This window comes from Hippoglossus hippoglossus, chromosome 4 (assembly GCF_009819705.1).
Source record: "Hippoglossus hippoglossus isolate fHipHip1 chromosome 4, fHipHip1.pri, whole genome shotgun sequence".
NCBI classification, from domain to species: domain Eukaryota; kingdom Metazoa; phylum Chordata; class Actinopteri; order Pleuronectiformes; family Pleuronectidae; genus Hippoglossus; species Hippoglossus hippoglossus.
The window spans coordinates 3,830,461-3,853,501 of NC_047154.1; the positions used below are offsets into that span (position 1 = coordinate 3,830,461).

At 40.4% G+C, this 23,041-nt stretch overlaps 1 protein-coding gene across 6 annotated transcripts; it reads right to left on the reverse strand.

Moving 5' to 3' along the window:
- Positions 1 to 2,863: 2,863 nt before the first annotated feature.
- Positions 2,864 to 21,700, reverse strand: brdt (bromodomain, testis-specific). 6 transcript variants are annotated; one of them, XM_034583237.1, is made up of 20 exons: positions 21,229 to 21,696; positions 17,254 to 17,488; positions 16,916 to 17,053; positions 16,501 to 16,642; positions 15,474 to 15,595; positions 9,941 to 10,294; positions 9,725 to 9,853; positions 8,532 to 8,729; positions 8,249 to 8,430; positions 7,864 to 8,153; positions 7,635 to 7,748; positions 7,394 to 7,531; positions 6,787 to 6,842; positions 6,508 to 6,682; positions 5,790 to 5,860; positions 5,536 to 5,596; positions 5,332 to 5,438; positions 4,615 to 4,811; positions 3,776 to 3,998; positions 2,864 to 3,679 (listed from the first exon to the last, which is right to left on the reverse strand). In XM_034583237.1, exons 1-20 carry the CDS (start codon positions 21,417 to 21,419, stop codon positions 3,614 to 3,616), a joined length of 3,189 nt encoding a protein of 1,062 aa, XP_034439128.1. In that variant the 5' UTR covers positions 21,420 to 21,696; the 3' UTR covers positions 2,864 to 3,613. The 6 variants fall into 6 exon arrangements, with proteins under 6 accessions (XP_034439128.1, XP_034439127.1, XP_034439129.1 ...); XM_034583236.1 differs by having other exon boundaries at positions 6,508 to 6,688; XM_034583238.1 differs by having other exon boundaries at positions 6,508 to 6,688; positions 21,243 to 21,377.
- Between the last annotated feature and the right edge of the window lie 1,341 nt (positions 21,701 to 23,041).

Sequence of the window (23,041 nt, forward strand, 5' to 3'; positions counted from 1 at the left end):
GAAGGTTTCCACATGTTCTCTTTCATGTTTGGAAGGGGAGGGTGAGGTGAGAGGTATTCAGCTGCAACATGCAACTTCACCACCAGATATCACTAAATCTTACACACTGAACCTTTAACATATGGAGTACCAAAAGTGACAAAATGCAGTAAGGTCACAAGTCTGAAATATAGATAATACTGTCAATTAAAATAGCTGAGACGGCAAGTCAATATGTTATGTTTTACAGTTTTCCTTAGGTTATATATCATATATTTGCGACTGAAGTGTCCCATTTCGAAGGCACAAACAGGTGGATCGTCCCCAGCCCAACCTATCCCAGGATTCATTGCACTTTGGTGACAAACAAGGATTGAGACATCTAGTGCTTGAGTACCACGTGTCAATTCAACCGAACAGCTAATGGTACACATGCTAAATAACCAAGGGGCAATAAAACTTCCTTGTCGTGTCCAACTGAAGCTCTGTTGCTAGGCAACAACAATAAGGGCGTGACAAGCTAGTGACGCTGATCACTGAAAACCTCTGTAGACCAGACCGTCTCATTTCGGTTCTGTCTTCATGGTCTACGGGGCACATGAAGACCGCCTCCTTCGTGGGCCACATACTCTGAAGGATGCAGCCTCTGAATTGAGAAACAATAATAAATCCATCTACTGGAATGGAATGTGGGATCAGGTAATAACTCACAGTGGACACGGGCCGCAGAAAGTACGGTCAACCTTTATGGTGTTGCTACAGTCTGTGGGCGGTGCATCCCCTGAATACAAAACCAGAACCACAAATTTATACCTTCAGTCCATGTATAGGAGAGGCAAGAAAAGAACAATACAGCTAGCTGCCATGGAAACTGCTGATCTGTTGTGTTTCATCCAGGGGTTGGTGCTATAATATTTCTGAAACTCCTTTGAAGGTTTTAGTCAGTAAATGTTGGTTTTTGAAACTGAGCATTACCTATCTGAAAAACAGTTTGTCACTTAGTGGTCAAGCTGTGACGCAATCAGCCCTCAGAAGCAGCCTCCGAAGGGTGAAGCCCCCGAGACACAGCTGTATAGACAGTATAAAAATAAGGTGTAGTCACAGTGTTTCTGGTTTAACAGCATCATTGTGTGCTGGTGACATCAAAGATGTTACAGTGCGAAAAAAGGGCACATTTTAGTACAACCATACAGGTATCATGTTGCCATCACTGCTGATCAGAGCTGGGGCCATATCACTTTACAGCCATTTTGGGGAGGGTCATTGGTTTCAAACAGAGGGACACAAAAGCATATGTGGCTGTCGGGGTAGAGTGGTCGTCCTCTAACCAGAGGGTCAGTGGTTCGATCCAAGTGTCCCATAAATGCAACCAAAACAAAGAGAATATGTTTGTTTTTTTCATTGTCTTGAATCACATTATTTTGCATTTCATCCCAACTAATTGGAGCAGAAAGTAAAAATACAGAGCACTCTTTTTAAACTAAATTATTTAACCAGCAGCATTATTTATTAATGTATTCAGTCATTTTGACTGGTCTGGCATCTTTTTATTGTGTCAGTTTTTGGACTCCATACTGTAGCCTTTGTCTCATTGCAGCAAACACATCATTTCATTTATAAAGCAGGGGAGGAAGCAACATGTAATGGGGGCTGCCCTGTCCTAAAAATGGCTTGAAAGCTGGACACAACTGTATATAAAGAGCTGGATACTAATTAATTACTACAACATAGAAAAATTATAATCCACCTTTCTCCTCCAAGTAGTTCAAGTACTAATTATCTGGTAGGGATGTAAATTGCTGTTTTCCACATCGTCTGTTTTCAGTTATCATTTCACTGGGAACTAAAGTCAAGAATTTTCAAACTAGAAACTATCCACTTGAACGGCAGTGGGAATAAGATATTTAAGAAAATGAATGCAGCTGATATTTCCTGTTGAAATTGAGAATATTGCCACTATGACCATCATATACATAGTAGTACAGCTACAACATTTTAGATATCTGTGCTTTTCAATCACAGAAAAATAAACTAATAAGATACCAGTAAACTGCTACCCCGATAAATATGATATGTTTAGACTCTTAACCATCAAGTTATGCCTGAAGGGAGGCATATTTATTTGTCAAAGTCATAAAACCCCATCTTCAGCCACGAAAAGAACAAATCAGAGTCTGATGGTCTGGCCCCCAATCCACAGAGCTGTGGCAAGTTGGAAGGAACATCCCTACTGTCAAGTACTGTGAGACTTGTAAAGTATGTGCATTGTAGGAGAATTGGTGCTGTGGGTGGTCACACCAAATACTGATTTGATTTAGGTTTTTTTGATAAATAAAAACTATTCATAGCGTTATCTTTTAATCTCCCTTACTCTACAGCGTTTCTCAACCAATTGTAATTCCATATGCACCACATGAAAGCTCCTGCTCCAGTTAAGAAACCACAAGATGGGCAGTTATATATTTTTAAACGTGTTGTATTCAAGTGGTTAAAGCAGGACAAGCAGAGATTAAAATCGCAGCGCTTTGAGCCTGAGTTAGTTGAAGTCAGTGGATGAGGTGTGAGGCAATATTTGCATGTGGCAGATACTGAAATATTAAATGAGCCAATCAAATAGGTTTTTCCACTAAACTCAACAAACTAACGAATTATGTGGTTGTCCAATAGGAGGAAAATGCACAGAGGATTGGGGTTTGGCTCCTGTAGGTCTTGCATGAAATGGCTGTTATTTTCACTATTTAGTGAATTTAAGGTAATGAATGTGTGAAATCCGCTCCACAAATCTATAGAGATGATGCACAATTCTTCAATGAGGGGATGAGTCTCCATCTGCACTATACTGCAATTACAACTGGATGCAGTGATGAAGTGATGATGTAGATTGCTTAGTGAAAATAGCTTTATTACTTTGAGTAAAAAAAAAAAAGAATTATTAAATATATGAGCATATATAAACGCTAACATACAGAATATGCTGATAATGCCCCAAAACAAGTTTGGAACAGGCAGAACTGTATGAAGAACAAAGTGCGGTGCATATCCAGTAAACACAATCACTGTCAAGCAAATAGGAAACTGAGATGATGAAGTCAGTCCCACTTTGGAAACATCGGTGAGAATAAGCTTCAGTCTCTGTTCAAAAAGTAAATCTTTCTTTAGTGCAAAAAAAAACATTCAGAGGACTTGTGCATGTAACTTGAACATATAAACCAGTGTCTACATTTAACTTCTCTTTTGAGTCAGGATTAACTGAGGCGTGGTAGTTATAGGGTTAACTGAATATCCTAAACACCAGAACAAAAACAACACTGCACGTTTCAGCAAACAACACAACAATGTGTCATTTTTTTACTACAGTGTATGAATTCATTAGCTTAGTTGTACACAACAGTCGCATATAAGAGGACTCGTTCAAATGTGAAAAGAACAGAAAAACGTGCTTCACGTTTCACCCCAATCATCCCAAATTCAAGAGTGCAGAAGTTTACGATCCATTTCAAATACAACATAAGGGCAAGACACATTTATTTTTGATTACATTTGGTGAGATTTTTCCCTCAACTATTAGCGATTGTGAAATTGTGAAAGAACTCTGGCACAAAAGGACATTTTTCAAGTAAATCCCAGTAGATTTTCATTCCAGGTTGAGCTCAAATGTTGTCATGATGTCCCGCTGCATTGTCATGTCAATGCAACACATCTGCACAGAGAGAGAAATATGGAAAAACTGTCAAAATGCCATTTTTCCAAGTACCACAAACAACAATGTCACGCAAAAACATGAAGAGCTACTCACAGCCTCTCTCCTGCGACGCTCTTGTTCCTTTTTGCGGGCCATCTCCCTTTCCTTCACTGAGAGCTGTGTGGATGGAAGTTGTGCTTCCTTAGGAGAATTTGCCTTTTGCTGCTCAACATCTTTGGGAGCATCTGAGGAAACCTCTGCGCAAATGCTCTCTGGTGAGTCAGGATCCTCGTTAACAGGGTGTAGATTTTGTTCAGGCTTACATGGGCCTGGGAGGCTAAATGGAGAACATCCCTGTTACTTAAAAGTTGCAATTTTTTAAATCAGCTATCAAGCTTGTGGAGAGAAATACTGGTTTGGCTTGTGACTTTGCGTTTATAGGATTTTTGCAGGTTTCAACAAGTAAAATATGACAGATATGAGGGAATATCTGAGTATAGGAATTACTTACACTTCCTCATAATTGAACGTATGGTGAAGTAGCTTAGTAAAGGATAACCCTCGGAACTCCACATTATCTCAAACTACAGACAGCGATAGTAGGTATCCAGTCTTTCCCACTGCCAAGCCAAGTGTACAGGGATCATTTCTGTCGGGGCTTACGGACACTTAGCTGACACCACACGAGCAGTATGGAGGCATTCTACGTTTTGTTTTTTTGCGTTTGAAGAATTGATCACCATTTACTTTAATTGTATTGGATTTGGATTTTACCCCTGAAACTCCAAAAGTGTTTTGTGGACTCAAACACTTCACCCACCCCTCCATCTGCATACAGTAGTAGTGAGTAGATAATGAGTGAATTTTCATTTTTGGGTGAACTATCCCTTTGAGAATTTAAATAAATAAATAAATAAACACATTCAATGCTGCTGCTGTTTCTGTTAGATTACCTGCTGCTGTTTTCTGAAGCCTCCTTCTCCTTTACGTCTTCAACCTGTTTCTTCTTAAGTGCTTTTTCACGTTCCTCCTTTTCTATGGCAGCCTTACGGAAATGCTGGAAGCTCTCCTTCGAGGCCTTGATGGCAGCTGGGGTGACGGACTCTCTCACCAGTTTCGCCCAAGACTCAGCATTTTTCAGAACAATGTCCTGAAAGAAAATCAAATCTCTGTGTTTAGTTTCAATTGATTTCAAATGAGATGGGTGGGATCAACGAAGATCATCCCCTATTCCTGTAGTAATTTATATTGGCCACTAGTAGGCAGAAATCCTCATACAACATTAGTTGTAAGAGGATTATACTTTGACGCCCTCTGGTGGTGGAAAGATAAATTGTGTGATAATTTTGAGTTGAAACATAGTACTCTAGTACATAAGCTCTTTTTTCAAATTAAATGATAACACTAAATAATTACAAGTAATCTTGGACCAGTATTTAAATGTTTTAAATTGCATATTGTAACATTCTCAGTAAAAGATAATGGCATTTTAAATTTCAGTTTTGAAATTTAATTTTTAGCTTATAAAAATAAAAATCATTCCGCTTCAATAAAAACATTTTTATTAAATACTGGTTGATGTACCGCCCACTTTGATCTGCAGAATCATTCTTAATATGTCAGGAAGAACATTTGGAATCTGTATTAATAAACTCTGAAACAGCACAAACCTTTTTGGGGATCTGGGTTTTTTCCTCTTCAACAGATTTACTTGATGTGTTGATGTAAGGCACATTAGTCAATTGACTGTCAAGGACCTCCTTAGGAAATCTGAAATCTGGGACAAACCACTACAAATAAATGTTATACTAAAATATTAGTAATCTTAAATGAATCAAAAACAAAAGAATGTTAAGGGTCTTGCAGGGACTTACTGGACCCCGTTTCATCCTTGGACTGTAGTGGACTGTTGCTAAGAGGAGACAGCACTGGGCCCTGATGAAAGGACAGATTTAGTTTTAACATTTAAATCAGGCCAAAAGAGAAAATGTACACATAATAAAAATGTAGCTTTTGCAGATCTTAAGTTGTTTAAGTTCCCACTTTGCTACAATGATGTACAGGAGCAAGATGTAAAATATAAATATATTCTAATAATCAAAGCCCACAGCGTAAAGTTTTGCTTTACCTCAAATCTGGCAGCGGCCCAGTCCAGTAAAAGTACTGGAGATGCCATGGGGGACAGGAGGGCAGACAAGTCTGTGGAACAGTGAATCCCAAGAAAAGATCCTCAATACATCTCAGCTGAGCTTGTTCATACAAATATACAGTGAGAGCTAGTGCAAAGTAAAAGTAACAGAAGTTAGGAGGAAGCAGCATGAGATAGAAATTGAATTACACACAAACTATTATGTCACACTTAAAAACAGGAAAAATGGCAGGTAACAAAGCCAAGTGAACCAGAGTTTGCATCCCTCTGCTTGTCTTTCTGAAGGACACTGAGCTTATGGGACAATTTAAGGGGAACGGCAGCCAGAGGGAAATAGGTGGTGGCAAAGGAAGGTTCACTGGATGTTATGGATAAGAAATCTCAGTGAGAGATATTTGTTGAAGAAGGTTTTTGGAGAGGTAGTGATGCTGATCTGCCACTAGGTCTCAGAGGTTACTACAATCCAAGGCTGGGAAAGAATGGACAGATTATGCAAAATTAAGAAACAAGATGAAAGGGAATTGTCTAAAGGTTTTCACATGGCACTGAAAACCCTAAACTTTCGCTTAACTGAACAAACTTTTCTTTCAGCATTGTCTTAACAAAAACATATTTTAAATTGTTAAAAGTGAAAGAATTTACATAATGTTTTGGCAAATCTTTGCTGAGGGACAAAGAAGACAGACCTAAACATTACCTGGAGGCGATAAAGTCAGCTTGTCACAGGTCAGTTCTGCATCGTGGTACGTTGGGTGACCTGTAGTTTCTGCCACAGACGACTGCACAGCAGGAGGAGGCTGACACGGCTTGACTGAGGCTTCTGTCACATCTTTTGTCTCTGTTATCTGCTTACTACACGCAGCACGTGCAACCTTTAACTTAAGAAAAAAATAATCTTACTTTTCATTGTTGACAGCAAAGCTGTCTTGCATAAAATCTTCTCATTCCTCTGAATAAAAAGATGAACATTATTTACCTTTGTCTTAACCTTTTGGCAAGATTCTTGAATCTTCTGCTTCTTTCTTTTTGTTTCTGAAAAACATGCATGGTAACAACATAATTGAATTAATTCCTGTTTTGTGATGTAGAATATGTGAATGAACAGGAGAGTAAAATTGTATGTACTGCAAAACCTCTTGACAAAATGACAAAGTAATTTGGGATTTCTACTTTCTAGAAATAAACTATTTCCAAAGACCAAGAAATGCAACTAGGTTAACAAATAAATTGGAACTGGTCAACACTTGTGCAGAGCAGTGACTCTATATGGAAAATAAACAATAGAGAGAAAAGTTATACATTTGGGTCTCATAGTGGATTTAGTCACTGAGTCTTAAAGTTTAATTAAGGTGGGATAACGGAAAAATCTTGCATTTTTGGAACCAGATATTTTTAGCTTTTATCTGGTTAAATTTAAAAAGAAAAAATAAACTACACAGATACTTGATTGTAGAAAATTCCCTCAATTGATTTTAGGGTTGTAAAAGTAGTAGTAAGGCCCACAGGTGAATCACGGCGTTGTTGCTGGAGATGGGTAAAACAAAGGGAGATGAGGGAAGCCTGCTGAAGAGAGAGCAGCTAACCTGATCCAGAGTCACAGCTTTCAGAAGTGCAAGAACCACTTCTACTCTTGCTGCTGCTGTCAGAGCTGGATGACGACGAGCTGCTGCTCTCACTGAGGCGTGGCAGGAAGGGGACGTCAGGAGAAGCCACAGATTTAGCTAGTAACAAAAATAAGGGGCAAATTGGGATTTCTACACTCAAAGTCCCACACCCTGAAACGTAATTGTGACGATTTCAATGTTAATGGGATTCAGGTCTTACCAACTGGCTTTTTTTTCTTTATCAAGTGCGGCTCTTTGTTGACAACCACAGATTTCCCAGGAGCCTTTACTTTCCCAGTCTGCAGTCCTCCTGTGGGCTTCAGCAGCTGTTTATCTGCAGGACACAAGTTGATTCCATTCTCATATTTAAGATAAAATAAAAGCCTTATACCTACAAATTAAACCCAACTGTGAATTGTTTTGGCAAAGCAGGACTGAGTTGTACTTACTGCTAATTTTCTTGTTGCATTTCTTCAGACATGCTGCGACAAACCTCTGCAGCGCTCTCAGTGTGGAAGGCTTGAGCACTTCAAAGTCAACCTCGATGTCCTCTAAAGAAGAATCTCGCAGACAGGCCTCCCTGGCATGAATGATCCTCACCAACTTGCCCAGTTTGTAGCCGGGCAGCTTGTTGATGTCTAATTTCAACTGCCTCATCTCCTGGTAAGTCATCGGTACTGATGGGACCCCATTCTCACATTTTATGGGTACACTGTGAATATTGGGTCTGTTTCCATGCCTGGAAATGTACATGAAACATCTATTATTATCCATATCACAGACTGCAGCATTCTCAGTTCACCATTAACTATACGAAGTACAATGACCACTCACAAAGAAGAGTTCTTGCTGTTGGCAAATTTTCCAGTTAGAGATTTGTCTTTTGAGGATTTGTACTTTACTCCAGCAGCGACCTTTTCTTTGGACTTTTTCTCCTTTTTTAACTTGTCTTTCTTCTTTGGGTTCATCACAGGGTCTTGGGTCAGTCTCTTCAGCTGATCACTGACGGCTCTCAACTGAGAAGTCAGCCATTAATGAGACGACTGGGTGAAATGCACTGAAGTGAATAACTTCTCAAAATGACATTTGCACCATCACTGGCATGTATGTTACCCACCCGCTCCTCCAGGTTGGCCAGCTGCATGGACACCTCTCCTGACGAACTGTCTTCCTCTGAGGAGCTTTCACTGACAGAACTCGCTGAGGTCGACATATTGCCGACCCGGTCTCCTTTTCCATTGATAACTTGCTGGCGAGGTACAGAACCACCCTCTGGTTCTTGGGGGACTTTCAGATAACGAGCCTCAAAAATGTCCTGTTGGTACAAACAAAATTGTTTGTGTTAATATTAGAAATAATAATTATATTAATATATACACTTAAAGTATGTACTTATACTTAAAAGGGTGACCTAGGTCATTCTACACGGTGCAGGGGCATTTTGATGCATTTTCTAATTTAGTTGTATTTGTTATAAGCCTAATCAATCCCTCATCCTTTCTTTACAATAGCTCTTAGTACACAGGTATTTCAGCTGTAATATGCTTTAAAGCACTCTGTTGAAACAGTGGAGCCAGTCGGTACTGATCAGCATCACAAAGGTTTAACAAATAAACAGCAATGACCACAACCACTTGTTGCCGTCCATACTGACAGTGTACACAGGCAAGCCAAGAACACTAATCTCTATGAACAGATTCTGCATGTGAATATGCAGAATCTGAAGTGAGGGACAAGATTTTGAATCCTGAAGCCTCCTGGTTTCCGTTTCTAGTTTGACCAATCACGTTTGAGCTGTGATTGCCCGTAGGTAGACTCTTCATGTGGAGAGCACAAGAGATGGAACACATTGACCGAAATGCATCGGCTATCAGGTTTTTGATTTATCTGCATTCATATACACATGGCACATATACACATATACATACAGTACACATAAGCCAAAATGTTGTCTGGACCTAAAACACTTTCAGAAAGTTTCACTGTTTCGGTTTTGTGTGGAGAAAAGTTTGACTCGTGTGATGGGAGAAACCAGACGGTAAACGCCCCCAAATATCGGTTGTTGTCCCCAGAGACTAATTTGTCATCAGACGAAGCCAACAGGCTCCGAGATTAAGAGAACAGAGACACTTTCCCCATGAAAATGGTCACTGCTAGTGGGAGTGTTAGCGTTTAAAATAAAAAAAATGAAAGAAATATGTTTGATAAACCCTATGGATTCTCAAAAATGCATTTTAGTGAATAAAATCATGACTTTGGCAACTGAATTGTTCGCCACATAAATAAAAGAATGAATAAGTAAAAGCATACCTGCAGTTTTCTTGCCATGTAGACGACTTCATGTGAGGGTGGATTGTATTTGTAACAGTTGGAGAACATCAGTCTCACGTCACCAGCAAACTCCTTTACAGTCGCATAATCTCGTTGATCCATTTTTTTCTGAGGATATAACAGTCAGAAAAACTGCTCTAACAAAAAAAATGATATTATATACACTACAGTTAATCATCATTATAGTAGTTTTACCCTGATGGTGTTCAAGTCCATTGGCTGCTTGATGACGTCATGGTAGTCGCGTAAGCCCAAAACCACGGCATCAACAGGGGTATAAAAGGGCCATGCATATGCATAGTGTCTCTTTGAGAGCAACTCCTTCAGGATGTCACTGCAGGTCGTGAGCTGCTCAGACAATTTGACCTTCTTTTCCTCAAAGGCAGGTAAGTCTTTCTTAGGAGGTTTGATGGGCCTGCCGCCGCTGCCTCTCCTGGAGGATAATGTGCCTGGTGCTGGAGGCTCCTCAGCAGGGGTTAACTCAACGTTGGTGATTGCTGAGGTGGTGGAGGATGGGGGCTCTGCTTTCCTTTTAAGACCTCTTTTAATCTATATAGTTAGAAAAAAAAAAGAACAGTAAGTCATCCAAACTGACCAAAGTTAATTTCATCATTTGTTTTACATCTTGGCATTTTAAAAGTTGTGTTAAAGGCACAAACAAGCTATGATTTAGAAAAACAGGGTGATTTAGACATGACAAAATGTGCCACTAGGTATCTCTCAATCAAAACATCAAGAAAAGACCAAGTTTGAAGCATCATCTTGAAGCAGCGTGGTTTCATGGGAGTCTTCATCACGATTGACTCGATTCAAGGTGTTCACGGATGAGGTAATGTATTAAAGTTTTATTCATATTACGCAAAAAACAGCAGTGAATAACTGGATTCATTACGAGTGACCCTCTGGTGAATAATAATAACAAGATAGTAAGTCTAAATAATTGCCCCTATAATGGGTTCACAAGGTAAATCTGTAAATTATCTATCTCCCATTCTTTTTTAATTTTATTTGTGAAATGGTGACAACAGAAACTGACATAAGATTGATAAGATACACAGAGAATAAATAATGAAAGGACATACAGACAGAACATAATGCAGTTTAAGTGATGTGTATGATAATGTAATGATGAAATAAAATCTGGAGTAGAGATAAAATAGGGTGTCTGTGTGTGTGTCTGTGTGTGTGTGTGTGCCTGTGAGCGATGTCTGCATGACTTCATGGTACATGTCCATGTTTAATGAGCTTGGAAAAGCTGTTGTCTGAAGTAAGGAATGCGAAGCGGAGAGAGACGAAAGAATGTGGTGTTTATACTTTAGTAATAATAATAAATATATGATGGAATATCAACATTGTTGCTATTACCGTTATTGTATATATATATATATATATATATATATATATATGTCACCAAAACAATAAGTAAACAAAAAAAAAAGTACATACCCTATAGTATTATATAATATATAATAACAAAACAAAAAAAACCAATAAATATACAACTCTTCAGCGGTGAGGTGTGGCACCTGACCAGCCATCCGTCAAGGTGAGCGAGGCCCCCCCCCCCCCAACTGTTCCACCAGCACCCGCCAGAACCACAGGTGCGAGCCCAATTTGAGGACAAGCGGGGTAGGTCAGCGAAAATGGCCCTCCACTTGTCCTTCTTGGCGACTTCAACATCCAGACAGAGAAGTCGTCTGACTTACTACTTTTACTTTCTTCCTTTGCTCTCTCACTCACTCCTTCCCCACCTACTCACAAAGCTGGCAACCACCTTGATTTTATTTTCACCAGAAACGGCTCTACCTCCAACCTCACTGTGACCCCACTTCACGTCTCTGACCACTTCTTCATCTCTTACTCTCTCCCACTCTCACAATCTGACAACCCTATCTCATCAAAAGACTCTGTACCTGTCCGTCGCAACATTCGCTCCCTCTCTCCCTCCTCTCTGGCCTCATCTGTTTTATCAGCCCTCCCTTCATCTGACTCTTTCTCACTCATGCGTCCTAACTCTGCCACAGACACTCCTTTCTACTCTGTCCTCCTCTCTTGATTCCCTCTGTCCTCTTACTTCACGACAGGAGCGCCAGTCCTCCCCAGCTCCGTGGTTGTCTGACTCAGTGCGCACCGACAGAGCCACTATACAAGCACCAGAAAAGAAATGGCGAAAATCAAAACACCCTGAAGACTCACTTATCAATCTCTACTCTCCTCCTTGTCTGCCTCTATTTCTGCAGCCAAAAGCTCTTTTGCTCAGACAAAAATTGATAAAGACAAAAATCTTATGGGTGAGAACACTTCCCTGTCAACTGGCTGTTTCCCCAACTCTCCTAAAGAGGCAAGAGTGAACCCTCTCCTCAAGAAACCCACCCTCAACCCGTCTGAAGACGTGTCTCTCTTCTTTCTTTTCTCATACTATCTTTTTAATCAACTCTCCTCCTATCTTCATCAGAACCACCTTCTTGATCCTCACCAGTCTGGTTTCAAGGCAGGACACTCAACTGAGACTGCCCTCCTTGCAGTCTCTGAGCAACTTCACACTGCTAGAGCAGCCTCTCTCTCCTCTGTCCTTATCCTTCTAGACCTTCCTGCTGTGTTTGACACGGTGAACCACCAGATCCTTATTTCCTCCTTTCAGGATCTGGGTGTCTCAGGCTCTGCTCTCTCCCTGCTCTCATCCTACCTCAACCCCGCACTTAACGGGTAACTTGGAGAGGATCTGTGTCCGAACCTTGTCCTCTCACAACTGGGTTCCCTCAAGGTTCAGTCCTGGGTCCCCTCCTCTTCTCTCTGTACACCAACTCTCTCGGCTCTGTCATTCACTCACATGGCTTTTCCTACCATAGCTACGCAGATGACACCCAACTAATTCTCTCTTTTCCCCAATCTGAAACACAGGTAGCAGCACGAATCTCTGCCTGTCTGACATCTCTCAGTGGATGTCCACACAACACCTGAAAATTAACCTTGACAAGACCGAGCTACTTTTCCTTCCAGGGAAGGGCTCTCCCACCAATGACCTTACTATCACCATCGACAACTCTGCTGTAGCCCCGACGCAGACCGCAAGGAACCTGGGTGTGACACTTGACAGTCAACTCTCACTTACTGCCAACATTACTGCAACAACCTGATCGTATACATGCTGCACAACATCAGGAGAATACATCCCCTTCTCACTCAGAAGGCGGCACAGGTTCTGGTCCAGGCTCTGGTCATCTCACGCCTAGACTATTGTAACTCCCTCCTGGCTGGTCTGCCTGCTAATGCCATCCGACCTCTGCAGCTCATCCAGAATGCAGCAGCTGGACTGGTCTTCAACCAACATAAGTTCACTCACATTACACAGCTCCTCCACTCCCTTCACTAGTTATCAGTGGCTGCCCGCATCCGCTTCAAGACATAAGTACTTGCGTACCGTGCTGTGAATGGCTCGGGCCCAGTCTACATCTCCAAGACATGGTTAAACCTTACACCCCAGCCCGTCCACTCTGCTCTGCATCTGCCAATCGGCTAGCTGCTCCCTCGCTGCGAGCTAGCAACTCAACAAAATCACGACTGTTTGCTCCCCATTGACATCAGGACAGCAGAAAGTCTACACATCTTCCGCCGGCTGAAGAGTGTATTGACATGGTGCTGGGGTGGAATTAAATATCTTAATGAATTTCCACCAGGCTGTCAGAGTTGTTGAGATGGCAGTATTTTTAATGCAAGGATTTTGTTTGACAGTTGCTCCAGGTACAGTGCCTTGCATAAGTATTCACCCCCTTTGGACTTTTCTACATTTTGTCATGGTATAACCACAGATTAAAATTTATTTCATCGTGAGTTTATGTAATGGACCAACACAAAATAGTGCATCATTTGGAAGTGGGGGGAAATATTACATGGATTTCACAATTATTTACAAATAAAAATCTGAAAAGTGTTGAGTGCATATGTATTCACCCCCTTTACTGTGAAACCCCTAACAAAGATCTGGTGCGACCAATTGCATTCACAAGTCACATTTGCAAGTCACATAATTAGTAAATAGGGTCCACCTGTCTGCAATTTAATCTCAGTATAAATACACCTGTTCTGTGACGGACTCAGAGTTTGTTGGAGATCATTACTGAACAAACAGCATCATGAAGACCAAGGAGCTCACCAAACAGGTCAGGGATAAAGTTGTGGAGAAATATGAAGCAGGGTTAGGTTATAAAAAAATATCCAGAGCTTTGAACATCTCTCTGAGCACCATAAAATCCATCATAAGAAAATGGAAAGAATATGGCACAACCGCAAACCTACCAAGAGGAGGCCGTCCACCCAAACTGAAGAGTCGGACAAGGAGAAAATTAATCAGAGAAGCAACCAGGAGGCCCATGGTTACTCTGGAGGAGTTGCAGAGATCCACAGCTGAGGTGGGAGAATCTGTCCACAGGACAACTATTAGTCGTCTACTCCACAAATCTGGCCTTTATGGAAGAGTGGCAAGAAGAAAGCCATTGTTGAAAGGGATCCATAAAAAATCCCGTTTGGAGTTTGCCAGAAGCCATGTGGGAGACACAGCAAACATGTGGAAGAAGGTGCTCTGGTCAGATGAGACCAAAATGTAACTTTTTGGCCTCAATGCAAAACGCTATGTGTGGCGAAAACCCAACACTGCCCATCACCCTGAGCACACCATCCCAACAGTGAAATATGGTGGTGGTAGCATCATGCTGTGGGGATGCTTCTCTTCAGCAGGTACAGGGAAACTGGTCAGAATAGAGGGAAAGATGGATGGAGCCAAATACAGGGAAATCCTTGAAGAAAATCTGATGCAGTCTGCAAAAGACTTGAGACTGGGGCGGAGGTTCATCTTCCAGCAGGACAATGACCCTAAACATACAGCCAGAGCTACAAAGGAATGGTTTGGATTAAAGAATGTTAATGTCTTAAAATGGCCCAGTCAAAGCCCAGACCTCAATCCAATAGAGAATCTATGGCAAGACTTGAAGATTGCGGTTCACAGACGGTCTCCATCCAATCTGACTGAGCTTCATCTTTTTTGCCAAGAAGAATGGACAAACCTTTCCATCTCTAGATGTGCAAAGCTGGTAGAGACATACCCCAAAAGACTTGCAGCTGTAATTGCAGCGAAAGGGGGTTCTACCAAGTATTGACACAGGGGGGTGAATACTTATGCACCCAACAGATGTCAACTTTTTTGTTCTCATTATTGTTTGTGTCACAATAAAATTTATTTTGCACCTCCAAAGTACTATGCATGTTTTGTTGATCAAACGGGAAAAAGTTTATTTAAGTCTATTTGAATTCCAGTTAGTAACAGTACATAATGGGAAAAAGTCCAAGGGGGGTGAATACTTATGCAAGGCACTGTATATCCAAGCGATATTGTGGTTGGTTTGATGGATCCATTTAGTGAGGTATTGTAACTGATGTACAAGTAAGTACAAGTTTTGGGCGTCAAGCCCGCCAAGAGATTTCCTTATTTATGTAGAATGTAAGTGTGTGAGGCAACACCAATTCCCTAATAGAGAAAGGTTGTCGGTCCAACTGCCACAGAATGAGGACAAAAAAAATAATGACAAAACAAAATATATTTTCCTGTCAACACATTTTGATTTCTTACTGAAATATTAAGCCGAGCATCAGAACTGACTCGTAAACAAAAAAGACAATTGATTTCTTGAGTTAAATTGAGTATTCGGTGTGCAACTACCATTAAAATACTTACTGCTGCGTCAATTTGTGCAGAGAGCTGTATGGGTGGTATGAACTGAGGCACATGAGGAGGGATGACCGTCACTGTCTGTTGGAGAACAACTTCTGACACGAGGGATCTCTGCTTAAACACACCTGCATGACAGTAGGTAAAGAGCATCATAACCTGGTACAAATTTTGATGGTTAATCAAATCATACAATTACTTTCCAGAAAAAAGATGCTTGTTCTGCAATAGCAGTGCATGCAGATTGCTGTATTTACTTAAAATGACCAGTTTCATAAACAAACAATCAAATCTACCAATTCCAAAAATTAAATGTGTAGTATTGGACCACAGCTCAAGGGATTATTATTATATTATAATAATTTCACATTTCTTAAAAAGAAGTTCATAGCCTGTAGTTTATGCATACCTGAGGGTAAAATTGCAAAATATAGTAAGCAATATGGATGAATTAATAATCCATTGTTAACACAACAAAAACAGTTGTGACTCAGTTCTGAGTGTTCGTTTAGTTTTTAAGAGAAGTACATCAGAAAACTTTATGTGGAGGAATTCTCCTTCAAAAGAATTTAAATTAAATATTTTGACATCTCAAATAAGACATGTCAATGTATTAAAATAGTAATTCAGATGAAATAATGTGCATTAAAAAATAAAGGCTATTATAGAACTGAAAGCCTGATAAAAACTGACGGAGTGAGGAGTCATGGAATCTTTGCACATTTTTTGCAAATTGCAACAAACCCTGGCCCAGGCTCTTGTCATGTCATGGCTAGACCTTAACACGAACCATAACCCTAACCCTACAGTCACTCTCAGAAAGTGTGAAAAGCTTCCACACCGGCGACGCAGTTTATAGTTCCGACGTATGGACAGCCACGGATGTATGACGTCATGAGCGTGTTTATCGGACGTTTTATCGGCTATAATTTCGAATTCCAATAAATAAATAATATAAAATTCCCATTATAGAGCCGATAATATATCGGACCGATATATACCGTGCATCCCTAATTATTATTGAACAATATACCTGCATTGGATTTCTTCACCTTCACTGGTTCCTTCACTGGAGTGACTGCTGTAACATTGCATTCGTCCTTTGGCATTTGGGACAACTTCTGCAAAAAAAGCTTCTCCAGAGTCTGTGCCATAAAAACAATGTCATCTCCAGGCTGTGGAAAGAAAATGTACATAATATAATAAAATAAAAGCATTCATGAGGGTGATATGTACCTTTGTGACAATCCTGTCTGAACTGCAGAAATACTTGTGTATGTCTTAACCTAATAAAAACATCAGCCATTCTGGGTGGGTGAATATGATCTAATATTTTCATTATGATTAAAAAACAATATGTCAGTTTACAGACACATTTTCAGTGTATTATATTTTAAGTTCAGTTGTCCATTTTGGCATCATACAGCACAAAAATCACATTCTCTTACCCGATTGTACATGTAGCAGTTGGTAAACATAGCGTTGAAGTCTTTAATACACTCATGTGCTTCACAGTAATATTTTTTCTGAAGACGCTTCATAATAGTGCCCAGATCCATAGGATTTTTAATAATTGTATAATAATCCTGAAAGACAACAAAGACACCAGCATTAATACACTAAAGTCTTCCCTTCCCAGTTTGCATCCTAATGGAACTGATCCACCAAGACAATGTGCGTTACTGTATTATAACTAACACAGAGACAGAAAACTCATGGTTAACAACATCAGCAGTATATTTACAGTCAGGCTCCTACTTGATCTGTCGAAATTTTTCCCACTTACCGGCAGACGCAGTGCCACTGCATCAACAGGCTGGCGAAAGGGCCATGAAAACTGATGCCTCAATAATGCTTTGATCACCACCTTATCCAGATACTGTAGCTGATTGGTTACACGCCCAGGCTTCTTGGGATTGGTGACCTCTGGTGGAGGAGGATTTCCGCTCCCAGCAGGAAAGGCGTTTACGTCAGACATTGTGTTGTCCAACGCTCCAATTTGGCACTCATCACACGCTTCCCTAAACAAGGAGTGAGGAGTCATTTCAAGCACTTTGGTAAAAATGTAAATTAGTAATGACAACAGTCTTACTACTACATCAGTGCTGAATGCCTCTGAGATCCATCAGAATATTAACAAGCATCCATGCTTTATATCAGTGGTCGGCAACCCGTCGATCGCGATCTACCGGTCGATTTCCCAGTCTTCACTGTCGCTCCCCCAACTCTCTGGACTCACTGGCTGTCGTCGCGCCGCAGATCAGCTGTGTGTCGGTTGTCTGTTTTTCACACGCGCTATGTGTCCGCTACTGGTGGTGGAGTTGCAGGTTTATCTCCTGCATTTCCTTCAAGAACAAGTTGGTTTATGTACTAAACTAAATGTCAGGACTCTACGGTATGAAGATGCACATCTTTCGATCTGTCGATAACAATCAAAGCCCCGTTGGAACAAATGAGAATTCAGAATGTGAAACGCTGGAGGGCTTTTACTTTGAAACGGGTTCGGAAAGTGTTGTAAATACATTTGTGTCATAAACAGATAAACATTGTGGTTCACAGCAGAATAAACAGAGAAAATTATCTTTCACCTGAGTTTTAATGTTCTGATGAATTTATGTCACAAACAAATGGTTGCAACACGTTCTGTATGCCTTTTCAAAATAAAAGCACTCCAGCGTTTCTGTTAATGGAATTCATTACCTTGTTCAAAAAGTTTTTTTTATTGTGAAATATTTGCAAGAGCGGAAGATGCACGGCTTCATACTGTGTAGTACTGGTATTTATTTGAGTACAAGGGACTTCTTTCATACAAGGCAATAATCATATTTGTGGCCATATTCAAATAAAAGACTTTGTGCTGCAGAACATGATGTGGAACTGAGAAGCTACATATTGTGCATTATAAATATGTATAGATATTAATTTGAATATTGTGCGTTGAATAGAAAAGTTGCACAACTGCCTCTCTTTGTGTATATTTATTTCTTGTACATTCAGCCTTTAACACAAATTGCAAAAATTAATAAATATGACCGTCCTAAGTGTTTTTTTTGGAAGATGTCAGGGTGGTAGATGTCGGCTTACGTTTGGAATTAAAAAGTGATCTTGGGCTCGAAAAGGTTGGTGACCACTGCTTTATATGAATGCTTTGGTAAGAACATCCAATTTGGTAACATCACATGTCCAGCCACAACAACACATTGACTGAGAATGTGGAGCTTTAAGGGAAAGGTCTGGAGATATTCAGTGGTGCCAACCTACCTTTGGAAATAAACAATTAAAAAATATAACCAAGTATTTGTTACTATTAAGGGGGAGTACTGCAGACCAAGTAGGGAAGTCAGAAAACACTGCTGGATTTTATTCTTTAATGCATAATTATATGATGGTCATAGAATTGTCATTCTTAAACATATAGTCATTGCTTCAATGTAATTAAAATTTGATTAAAAAGGTCAATAGTGGTCATCAACAATGGCTGCACGTAGGGCATCTTTCCAAAAACATGGGTAATATCGCCATCTAGAGTACCTCCCAGAAACTGTGCCATTTAACATTTCAACGAGCAACATTGGACTATGACAGATGAATATTTCTAAATAACACTTTCAGTATTTGAAGGAGAAAGTACTACAAGTTAGCTAAAATATGTCCCACAAACTCTGCCTGGAGGATCCTAGTACCCATATATTTACATTATTATAATTACAAACATGGTTAAAGGAGGCCAAGCTACAGGGATGTCTTACTGTGCATCCATATAAGCTGGGGTCATCTTTTCCTCCACCTTGAAGGTTATGTTTTCATGCCTGTCGGTTTGTTTGTTTGCAAGCAAGATTACTCAAAATCCACTGAAAGGATTTCCACGAAAATCTGAAGGATGCGATATTCATTTTCTATTACATTGTGAAATAGGGCATTTTTCAACGGTTTCTGTGTTTTCCCACAGAATAGTGAATAAATGAATCTTGATGTAAAAAAGCATGCACATTTTGAAATCTTTGGTGCATCTTGACTTAATTTAAGAGGACAGTTGGTCCTTGGCAGAGGTATGCACTCTGTAGTAGAGTGCTATTCTAGTTACAAAATGAAGTTTGCTGTCCAACAGAGATCTTTAAAACTCATCAAATGGGCCATAATGTTATTCTCAGAAGCACTTTCAAATGCCCACTACACTACTTATAAGATTAATAATCAAGAGTGGGGCCATACAACCTGCACATTCTAAATGTTTTCCTGTCCCATCTTTATTTGTGACCCAACCCAAATAATTTACATTGCAAATTCTGTTCATCTTAGTTGCATTTGGTTTTATTTAAAAGTAAACAACACTTTCACACATGAATGAATCCAGTGAAGTCCAGATTCTTATTGACTTATTACTCCTTTTGTTGGGTATATGTAGGTGCCAACTTTGGTGAATTTCAAGGAGCTGTTGATCCAGACTTAAGTACATAGTCCTTACACTTTACTACGTCTTGCTGTCACAAAGACAAGGTGATGAGTTAGTTGTTCACTTGAAAAGTCGGGGGTGTCATGAGCTATTGTACTTTTGAATTCATCACCAAAAAAAAGAGAGAAAAGTATAAGCATTATTGTCTTTTGGAAATTACAAATAAAACAGCCAATTTTCAGTAAACTGTTGGTGCACTATGAATATTCAGACAGAGGTTTCAGGTGAACCTGCCATGCATTTACTGGTGTCATTTAATTTAAACTAAATATAAACAGTTGCATCCTCTAAACCTGGCCCAGTAGATGTACTCCTAATCTGGAATAACATTTCATTTACAAAAGGAGTGTGAGGGCGACAATTCAAAGAACAACAAAAATTAATTTCCTCTAAATTAATTTAACACATCAACTGTTTAACACATACTGCAAACACACTGCTGCACGACTGGTTGTATTAAGGCCTGAACATGTAAAAGTCACCTTTTCCTCCAGTGAGGTACGAGGCGATCTATCGTTTAACCTCACTCGTGTTCTAATGTATAACTATGAGATACCAGTATTTGAAACACTTAGTTAGCTAAGATTTGCAAAACTTGATTTCGAGATGAATTCAACCACCACGTGCAGGATGAGTCTTTCCAGGATGTGAGCTGCAGACATGGCGGCATGCTGCACTGTTGACACTCCTCTGGCCAACACGTGAAGCCAGCGCCACACCCACTGGGTGGTTAGCATAAAGCGTCAGCCAGCTCGTGTCCACATGAGCACCGCTGTGAGGGGAAATGGCTAAAAGGGTAATGACGCTAGCTGTCAGAGCTTCGCTATCAGATCCGCGTGGCTTGTAAAGCAGCAATGCTAGGTTAGCTAAGGCGGTAGCGTTAGTTACCAGCATCTGTGGTAGGTTGATCAGTTTAGAGAAAGGCTAACACTGATAGTCGCCCTTGGGCGCTACAACTTTAGCATGTTGGCTCATTTGCCGGTTGGTCGGTGCACGTTAACTAACGACAGATTGTCGTTTTCCTCTTCGTGTCATCGGTGCATTTATGGTTTAATCCGTGGAGACGAGGCTAACGAGGCTTGTCAGGTGCATTTCCCCAACATTTCGCACAAGTGTCTAACCTTAGCTGTGTTGTGCTAACACGGCTAACGCTGCACACCCGGCTGCCTGTTGAGACGAGGTTAACGTTACAGACTCCTTGCTAACTCGTGTTAGCCTTCTCCACCGTTTGACTCGCTAACCAGTAAACACACCAGCTACACGGACACACGTTTACATCAGGCAGACTCCACATTTAGCAAGTGTTACCGTGCTAGCGTTACCTTCAAGACATGACAGGTTGTTGCGTTCAGCTCCCCGGCCGCAGACGTCTCTACTGTAACCGCCTCACATTTATAGCCCTCAGCTCGAGCCTCCACAAGTGATTGGTCAGAACGCGACCTACACGTGTTGCTGTTCGCCTTTCTGCAGACAAACGCGCTCGGAGCAATCCCTGTCATGCAACAACAACCCGACCCGGTGTGTGCCCTGCAGATGTGCAGCTGACTGTCTTTACAGAGGAGGAGGAGGAGAAGTACGTTTTGTTAAGTTGTTTCCAAACAAAATGGCAGCTCGGTGTCACGGAGGGGTCCTGGAGCGTTATCACTCGATGCTAACACTGGCAGACAGGTGTCATGTTGATAGAGGCTGTGTGTGTGTGTGTCAGGCTGCAGCAGCAGCAGCAGCAGCTCGCACACTGCGGCTCTGCGGCTGCTGACAGAGGAGCGACATGTCTGAACTGAAGCGGGAAAGATGCAGGACTGGGATCTGGGCGGAGCGTTGGTTTCAAGTGCTGATCCACACTCGGAAAACTGAGTTTCATTCAGCGCATGCACGCTACCAGACTCTCTCTACCCACCTATGAATGCTGGCTATAGTAATGGCGTGATACAGTACACGGCGATGATGTAAAAATACACACATTAAGCGATATCAAGGCATTTACCTGCTTTGCAATTTCACTATTTGTATTTTGGGGTACTTTAAATGTTAAAACTCAAACTGAATGAACAGAAAACTGAAAAAAGTACATTCTTGCAAGGTGGAACATTATTATAAGAGTTTCCTTTCGTACAGAAAGAAGAAAGCGTAGAATAACAATAATGAAGCGAGCGAGTATGTGTTTTACGAGGAGCACTTGAACTAGATATAACTTTACTTCCTGTGAACTCTAACTCAGCCAGGTTATACTGTGTCAGGAGCAGCCACGTTGATTTGCTTTTATTGTGTTCATTGAACATAATATGGTTTAAAAAGTATAGATATAACAAGTAGATAAAATAATAAATTGACCTTGAGATAATTTCACCTCCTAAAATCTGGCCTTTCCCAGGTCCCCTGCTTGAAAATGACATGCCCCAAATGAATAGTGTTTCTCTGCAACTACAGGGTCCATATGAATAAACTTGGTATCTACAGCATATAAAGGTAACGCTTGTGAAGCATCAGTATAGATGGAACTCGGCCAGAGTAGATGCAGATAGAACACAACATAAATTAAAGATTTCATGTCGGCCAGAAAATCTACATTTTATTATGAATATCCCCTATGAAATCATGAGATACAGCCCAATACCACAATGTCTCAGTGGACTTACTGTACAAGGAATACATGAGGTATTTTAGCTTATTGGAAATTATCATCAGTTAATTGTTGGATCAAGAAACATAATTAAGCCTTATTACTGATTTACTTGCTTTGCAAAAATAAATATCAAACGTGTTTACCCAAGGATGTTGTGGGCAGTGGACTTTATTCACTTATCTTGTATAGTGCACTTGTGAAGTACTGTCTTTATACTGTATACGCAAGGTTTGGTGATCAAAACAAGGTTAGTCAGCACAAATCCATATAACCAATTTTGCGAAAAATAATTCCTTTATCATTATTTAATATTTGTTTTATTGGACCCTGCTAACTTGACTTATTAAAACTGAAAATATACTTAAAATATTGTACAATATACATATTCAGGCTATTACTTAATATCTATAAAAGTCAGGGAATGTTGCACCTTTCCACCTGTGTGACACGATTCCTCCCCACGTTTCTCTGCAATCACAATAAAAACTAAACTAAATA